Source organism: Chrysemys picta, chromosome 24, assembly GCF_011386835.1.
Source record: "Chrysemys picta bellii isolate R12L10 chromosome 24, ASM1138683v2, whole genome shotgun sequence".
Taxonomy (NCBI): Eukaryota; Metazoa; Chordata; order Testudines; family Emydidae; genus Chrysemys; species Chrysemys picta.
The window spans coordinates 15,728,885-15,737,449 of NC_088814.1; the positions used below are offsets into that span (position 1 = coordinate 15,728,885).

General features: G+C 56.6%; 1 protein-coding gene across 5 annotated transcripts in view; it reads left to right on the forward strand.

Moving 5' to 3' along the window:
- LOC135977363 (1-phosphatidylinositol 4,5-bisphosphate phosphodiesterase delta-3-like) overlaps nucleotides 1–1,428 on the forward strand; it is a 55,679-nt gene extending 54,251 nt beyond the window's left edge. For all 5 annotated transcript variants that reach the window (XR_010594818.1, XM_065577913.1, XM_065577914.1 and 2 more), the window contains one exon: nucleotides 617–1,428. Coding sequence is in view for 4 of the 5 variants with exons in the window: in XM_065577913.1 (XP_065433985.1) it covers nucleotides 617–705 (89 nt within the window). In the remaining variant the exon portion in view is untranslated. The remainder of the gene's footprint in view (nucleotides 1–616) is intronic.
- Nucleotides 1,429–8,565: the final 7,137 nt, after the last annotated feature.

The following is an 8,565-nucleotide window of genomic DNA, read 5'->3' on the forward strand; positions in this document are numbered from 1 at the left end:
GGTGCCCGTTCTGCCAACCCAGCGGCAGCACTGGCAAGAGGCCCGTGCACTGGGGTGTGGGAGCTGCAGCAAGGGGCCATGAAAGCAGGTTCAGGGGATGCCTAGAGAAATGGGGGGGACCCCGCAGCTGAGCAGGACTCTCCCTTTGGCATCAGTCCCACCGACCCAGAGCCTGAGCAACTCCTGCTGCAGGCCTGGTGCTATGGCCCACACAGTCCCCTCTCCAGAGCAGGGGGTGCTGGCTGGCTTCCTGTGGGGCTAGCCACCCTCCTTCAGGCCGAGGAGGGGGACCCGACCTGCCTTTCCCCAGCCCGTGCTGGCTGGCACTCTGCTCTTCTTTGCATCGCTGGGAGGGGAGCCCGCCCACACCCCTGCCCTCCAGTGCCAGCCTGGGCACCAGCATTCCTTCCTACTCTCAACGGGCACTGTGGCTGTGCCTTGCTTCACCCCAGAGGTGGCTGCATTTCAGCAGCAGATAACCAGATTCCTTAGCGGACTGCAAAGAGCGTTTGGGGAAAAGATGCTGCACAAAGCTTTGCTCCAACTGATGGCTGTGGGTCCAAAGGGCCAGGGGCTGGTTGCTTCCCGGCCTCACCTGCTCCCTCCCTGTTCCCAGGGTATCGTCACATCCACCTGCTCTCCAGGGACGGGGCATCCCTGGCGCCAGCCACTCTCTTCGTGCACATTAAATCCAAGAAGATGTGAGAGGATGAGGATCAGCGAGCGAGCGGGGAGATCAGCACCTGGGCGGCTGTGGCAGAACCCTCGAGGAACCGGTTCAACGTTAACCTCCTCAGCTGGGTGTGTGGAGGCCCGGCCCAGCCCAGCCCAGCCCGACCTACGCCTGGGGGCTGGGCTGCAGCAGGAGGTGGGGCCTCAGCTGTCGTGCCCAGGGCCTAGCTGTGCTGCTGCAGAGACCGGTTTGGTTCCCATCCCCCTAGAGTAGGGCTAAATCCCTCCAGGACTCCAGCCTCTGCACCCACCTCCTCACCGGGGCCGCGGGCTGCACCCCGTACCCAGGGCGCTGTCGGAACCAGGCCAGAGGAAGGGACTTGTACTGGCTGGGACCACGTTAGCGCAGCCCCATGGCAGGGGCAGTTGTAAAGCAGGCGGGTAGGTGGGGGGCATAGCTGTTCTAGCTAGTGCTGGCGTTGAGCTGCACAGGGCCTGCTTCCCCATGCATCACCCGGCACACACGCCTACCGACACTGATAGGGGGGTGGGGGTCAGGGGACAGACACTTTCCAGTTAACCCTTCAGTGGCCTCTCCATGCTGTGAGCTGAGCCTGGTGCTTGGGGCTGGCTGCGGGGCCTGAGGCGTGAGCACAGCCGCCCGGGGGGAGTTTGTAAGGTGGGGCCCAGAGCCAAGGGCCTGTTCCAAGCTGTAGAATATATTGTAAAGCGATTAATAAAGTTTATTTTACCAGACCCCTCCTGCGGCGCCTGCTGTCTCTGCCTCCCTGCCCTGCCCACCGCCAGCTGCTGAGCCTGTGCTCGGCAAAGCCCCTCCTCCACCTACAGCCGTACCTGAGCAACAGCTACCAGGGGCTGGGAGTTGGAGCCCGAGCCGGGGGCTGGAGCCCGAGCCGGGGGCTGGGGGAGCTCATAGCGGTTTAGAAAACGGTGGAGCCTGCTCCGTTTAATGGTTAAAACTCATTATACAAGCAAAGGTCACAGCAGCAATTGCGTAGCAGCAAGAGGCTGCCGTCCACTTGCCAGGGCCTGAGCAGAGCCACTGCCCCGTCCCCTCGTGGGGCTCGTTATGCCTCTGTCCACGGGGTAACAGCTGTCGGGGGGGGGGGAAATCTGCGAGCTGCACGACCGGGACTGGCCCTCGAGGGCAGACGGACACTGAAACTGGCGAGAAGTGGGGTTTTGCCTAAACTCAATTTTTCATGAAAAGTACCTGCCTCTTCCAGCTTCTGTTTAAAAAAAAAAAAGTCATTCAACCCCCAGTTCTATTGTTAGGTCTCTACAGTGCCTCGGGGATGGGGTAGTTCAGCTGCCTCCCGTCTCCTCTATGGGCTTCCTTCACCAGCTGCACTACATCTCCCAGAATGCACCACAGCTCTAGGACACTGGAGCACCCTGGGGGATGTAGTCTGACCAGGGAGCCTGGTTAATGAACGATTGAGGCACCGAACTACCAGGCCCAGGTGGTGCTGCAGCGGCAGCTCTGAGTCTAAATAGTTCAGATTTTTATTTTTTGCTGAAAAGTCAAATTTTTCTGTGGAAAAATCCTCCATCCTCCCCCCAGCTTTAGGGCTGCCCTGGCCAGGGGGTGCGGGTTTACACTCACCCTTGCCCCCGGGACCCCTCCCCTGTTTGCTGTCAGTAATCGTCCTGGGCTGTAGCTAGGATCTAGACCTCCCTCTTATGCTTGGGAAGTGCTGACAGTTGGGTGACAATAGCACTTCGCGGCCTACCCACTGCGTCGCACAGACAGATGGACAATCTGTGCCCTGGAGCTGTAGCTGCTGTAGGTGAATGATGAGGTGCAGCAGGTGGATTACCAGGGCAGGGGAGGTATCCAGACCAGAGCATGCTCAGTACAGACGAGAGTGTGCATGAGCTGGTGTGTCAGCGCCTGCAGAAAGCAATGGTTACTGTCAGAGATGTGTTGCTCACGTCCATTCCAATTAGGGGTGTGTGCCATGTGCAGTTGCTGGAAGGTTTTTCCCCTAGCAGAACCCATCGGGTCGGCTGTGGAGCCCCCTGGAGTCGTGCCTTCATGGTGCTGTATATAGGGCCCTGCCAACCCGCCGCCTCTCCAGTTCCTTCTTCCCGGATTACTCTGATGGAGGGGAAGGCGGCTGGGTTTGGAAGGGGCATGAGCAACACATCTTGAAGAACAGTTCTGAGAAGGCGAGTGACCGTTTCTTCTTCTTCGAGTGCTTGCTCATGTCGATTCCAATTAGGTGACCTAGCAAGCAGAGTCAGAGTTCATGGACTTGCTGATTGAAGCACAGCTCTGCTGAATGCTGCAGCGTCCTTGGTGTGCTGGGTGATGGCGTAATGGGAAGTGAACGTGTGCACGGACGACCACGTTGCCACTCCACAGCTCTCCTGAATCGGGACGTGGACCAGAAGAGCTCATAGAGTGCGCTGTCAGAGCAGGGGCAGGAACCTTGGCAAGGTCATAGCATACCCGGACACAGGATGTGATCCAGGAGGATATTCTTCTGGGAGGACACCCATCATCCTGTCCCCCACAAACCGCTGGTTCGACTTGCGGAACCGTTTTGTCCATTCAATATAAAAAGCCAAGGCGAACGTCCAGGGAGTGGAGCCTCTGCTCGCAGCTGTTGGCATGAAGCTTTGGGAAAAAGACCGGAAGGAACGTGTCTTGGTTGGCGTGGAAGTTGGAGACCACCTTCGGGAGGAATGCTGGGTGTGGTCAGAGCTGCACCTTGTCCTTGTAAAAGGTGGTACAAGGAGGGTCAGATGTGAGGGCCTTTAGCTCAGACATCCTCCTGATTGAGGTTATTGTGACCAGGAAAGCCACTTTATATGATAGATAGAGTAGGGAGCATGTTGCTAAGGGCTCGAATAGAGGTCCCATCAGCCTTGAGAGCACCAGGTTAAGGTTTCAGGCCAGGGTTGGCCGTTGGATCTGTCTAGTCCTTTAAGAAAATGCCGTACCATTGGGTTAGCGAAGATGGAGTGGTCAGCCTCTCCTGGATGAAAAGCCGAGATGACAGCCAGGTGAACCTTTACAGACGAATGCGAGACCCTGCTATTTCAGCTTAAGCAGGTATTCCAAGATAAAGGGAATTGAAGACTGAGTCGGAGGGATATGGCTCTACGAACACCAAAATGAGAATCGCTTCCACTTGGCGAAATAAATAGCCCTGATTGAAGGCTTTTTACTACCAAGAAGGAGTTCTCTAACAGGGTCTGAACATGTGAGTTCTAGAGGATTTAGTCACACAGCTTCCAAGCCATGAGGTGGAGAGATTTGAGATTGGGGTGCTGGAGCCGCCCGTGATGTTGAGTGATGAGATCTGGAACTAACGGAAGGGTGATTGGCGTCTCCACTGCAACATGATGTACCAATGTTGGCGGGGCCAAGCTGGCACCACCAGGATAACTGAGGCCCTGTTGCTCCAGATCTTGAGGACCTTGTAGATGAGTGGGGTGGGAGGGAATGAGTAGAAGAGCTGGTCCCTCCATGGAAGAAGAAACATCTGCCAGAGAGCCCGGGCTGTGGCTCAGGAAGGAGCAGAATTGAAGGTACTTCTGGTTGCTCCTTATGGTAAACAAGTCGACTTGGGGAAATCCCCACCATTGGAAGATGTTGTTTATTATGTCCGGGCGAATGGACTATTGGTGGCTGTAAAAAGATGTGCTGAGATGGTCTGCTAGCTTGTTCGGATATCCGGGCAGGTAGGAAGCACCCAGAAGGATCGAGTGCGTTATACAGAACTCCCAGAGCTGGAGGGCTTCCTGACATAGGGGAGAGGAGCGCGCTCCACCTTGTTTGTTGATGTAAAACGTCGCTGTCGTGTTGCCAATTAGGACCGATATGCATTTGCCCTCCAGATGAGGCTGAAAAGTCTGACGCCAGACGAACCGCCCTTAGCTCCCTGACGATGTGCAGCAACAGGTCCCCTGGTGACCAGAGGCCTTGAGTTCTGTGCTCTCCGCGGTGAGCCCCCCCACCCCATTTCAATGCGTCGGTGACCAACATAACGAGGGGCGCGGTTTGGAAAATGCGACCCCTATACACACCATGCGAGGGTCAAGCCACCACTGAAGAGACTCAAGAACCCTCAGTGGAAGTGTGACTACCTTGTCTAGGCTGTGTTTGCTCGGCTGGTACACAGATCCCAGCCAAGCCTGGAGAGATCTGACTCTGAGCCTTGCGTGTTGGGACCACGTATGTGCACAACGCCATGCGTCCGAGGAGTTTCAAGCAACTCCTTGCCATCTGTCTGAGGTCATGTATGGACTGAAAGCGGGACTGAGGTAGAAATGCTCTGGCCTGTCTCGTGTCTAGCACCGCCCCCGTGAACTCTATTCTCTGATTAGGGGGGGCTGTTGACTTTTGAGTGTTTAGGAGAAGGCCCAAAGAGTCGAAGGTGGATCTTATCCAGTGACCTGTTGACCCACTTGTGTCCTGGACCAGCCGTTCACTAGCCAGTCATCGAGGTAAGGGTTAGGGTTAGGGTTAGGACATGTCTTTTCCGCAGGAAGGCGGCCACGACTGACATACATTTGTTGAACACCCGAGGTGCTGATGATAGGCCGAACGGGAGGACTGCAAATTGGTAGTGAGTACCCCCGACTACAAACCTTAAGAAGTGGGCACTGGCGAATGCAGGTCCGTCAGGGTTATAAGGTCCTGGGCCGGCTCGAAAGTCTCTGGGGTAGAAGGAAGGTCCAGGTCCTCCTCCTGTCCCTCTTCCACCGGCGCCAGACTTGACAGGCCCGCTTGTGGGCCCGTAGTAGACGGTGCTGCTTGTCGCACCGCTGGAGAGGAGTGACCCGGCACGGGTCGCACTCCCTTAGCTGCCTCACGCTCCGGTGCTCGAGAGGGGGAGCGCCCCCTGTCAGTCTTTCTGTGCTTCTTACTGTGCCTCCCTAATTGAAGCCGCTGAGCTGCAGACTGCCACGGAGGAGCCCGGTGCCGGATCCCTGGGGCTTGACTCTGATTGCGGACGCAGGGCTGCCTCCATCAACGGGAGCTTTCATCTATGGCCCCTTTCGTTTTTAGGGACAAAATCTCCTGCAAATCTTGCACCTGTCTGTTTGGTGGGACTCACCCGGCACTTAAGACAGGCTGTGTGTGGGTGGCCTTTGGGCATCGGTTTTTGGCAGACCCCCACACATGGCCCGGCCCCAGGGAAGGGAAAGGCAAAAATGGGGAGAAGCCCAATAACCACTAAAACTTTTCTGTCTAAACTACAACTATAACAAACGTCTAAACTATTTACAAGAAATTTTAAGCGAAAGCTACTAGGGGATCACTCGACAAACGAGAGAGGGAGCGTTCCAACGACCGTCACTGGCGGTAAGAAGGAACTGGAGAGGCAGCAGGTCGGCAAGGCCCTAGATGCGGTGCCCTGAAAGCGCGACTCCAGGGGGCTCCACCGCCGACCCGACGGGTACTGCTAGGGAAAAACCTTCCGGCGACTGTGCACACGGCACGCACACCTCATTGGAATCGATATGAGCAAGCTCTCGAAGAACACCACATGTATGCTGACTGCCTGTGGCTTTGACTGCCCTCTGCTGGAGAGCTGGGTTGTTCCGTGGACGCAGCTTTGGTTAGGAAATCCCATGACCCGTTCCTGCAGCAGTGCTTTTCAGACGTTACGAGGCAGCTGCACCCCCTACTGCAAGCAGCTGGCATTGCATTCCGAGACGGCTGTCCTACAGCCTCCCCAGCAGGTTCTGGTAGCAGAGACTCTGGGCCCACGCCTGAGACCCCTGTTCTCATTGCAGGAGCAGCAGGGAAACTGCAGAAGCCACAGCCCCTCCCCGGGAAACAGCAGGGCTGGGGGGTGGGGAGGCGCCATGCAATGGGGGGTGTCACTTCTGTCCATCAAGATGTGCCAGGCAGCTATTATGTCAGGAGCAGAGCCGGGGCAGAGCCTGACAACGCCCTGCCAGAGAGCCAGCCATACAGGGTGCTTTGGAAACGTTTTTGGGGGAGAAGTTTAAATCTCCTTCTGGCCAAGGCAGCCGCAAACCATCTCAGCAGGAGTGACCAGAATCCACAGGCCCCAGACCACTTGACAGGAGCTGGCCACAGCTGGATTTCAAACCAATGCTGAGGACGTCCTGCACTGGCCCTATCTAAAGAGCACAAATAAAACCCTGTGCTTTTCAACTGTCAGCCACACTGGGGCCCCACCCTCAATGCGAATGACAAGTCAAGCCCTGGAGGGGTCAATAAAAGAAGAGTCTAAGGAATTATTAAACCCAGGGCCCAGTGAGAGACATGGTGAGTGGTTCCCTCCCTGCTCCCAGGTCGCAAAGCCAGGCCCCTCCCAGACACACCAGTTTCTCTCTTTGGCTAGATGGGACTTGTCAAGTGATGGGAAGATCCAACCACTGTGTCTCCTGGCTCTTCCCTAGGACGCTCTCAGCGCGGTGCACGCTGCGGGGCCGGCCATGAGATGCCGTTCTAGGAAGTGAGGTTTCCAATGGGACGTAGAAGGCACAGACAAAGCGAGCGGTGGCTGAGACTGAAAGAGTCCTTGGCACGTGCTGGTAATGCTCTAATGCAATTCCCCACGGAAATCCAGCCAGCAAGCCCCACCCGATCTTCCTGCCCTCCAGTGGAGGATCATTTCCTGCTCCAGCCCACCAGCCACGCGCTGGCTGTTTTCCTGCCAGCCGACGTTCGATGCGAAGCACCCGTCAGCGTCTCATCGGGCAGCGCTGCGTTGGAGGCTGTTTAGGCAGAACATTGTCCCCAGTGGCAGAGTGTGGCTGGATACTCGTAGTCCAGCCCAATGGGGTTCTAGTGAGCACGAACCGCACTGCCCTCGGCTCTGCACAGCAGGAATCCAGCCGTCTCCACAGAAACCTTCTGGATGGTCTGCACTGGGCTACGCATGATCTTCAACCCCATCCAGTCTGTCCAGTAGCAGACTCGGTGGGATAGCTCAAACTCAGGGTCCTTCTGCATCGGGTGCTCCGGCTCCTAGCTATGCCGACGCGGGGTTAAGATACGTGCATGTGACACAGGACGATCGGCCGTTCTGCTCTGATCAGGTTGGCACAATTCCCGCACTCACTCCCCGGGATCAGATGCAGAAAGATCGCAGGCCACAAAGTTCTGGGCGCAGCCATTGGTTGGGTGGAGCTGATGTTGCAGCCCCACGGCCCGGTGACATCCAGGCCAACCAAAGCAAATACTCCCCGCCCTGCCTGGAGCAGGATGCAGGGAAAAGGCTCACTGCCGCTGGGTTTTCCTGCTTGAAATGGGGACATGCCCTTCCCTATCCTGTCGCACCGACTCAGCAGTGCAGGCCTTATGAATAGGAATATGCCCACTACAGAGACCGGAGCAGGACCTTCCCATCAGAGCACATTGCTGGTGGTTCCTCTGGCTTGGTGAGCAGTACGGGGCTCTCTCCCTGCCTTGCAGAGTGGCCAGTGGGTGCCTTGGCTTGAGGGTTTTCATGCACGCATTGGCCTGTACATCAGGAACCTGCTGAGGCCTTTGCTCCTGTCAGTTTGTTTCTGTGGTAGTCCCATGGCACTGGCTGGGCATTGTACTGCAACAAGGATGTGAAAAACCAATGGGTCACTAAGCCTCAAGACTTGCCCACTATGGGGTCTCCTCCACCAACTGCCGGACTGTGTGCCAAGCTGGGCCAGAAACTTCCAAGCAGCCTTGGGCTGGTTCCCTGTAGGAAGCGCCCTCCGAGGTCTGTGTAGATTTCCTTGTGGGAGCTTACACACTTCTCTCATTGTACACGCAGAAACACTTCCCCCACCGAGGCTCGTGACACAATTAGAAACCGCTTTTGCCAACAGCAGCAGAGAAGGGGTGGCCTGGTCTGGGATTATAATTACAAGGCCCTAAGGGACCACTGTGATCATCTAATC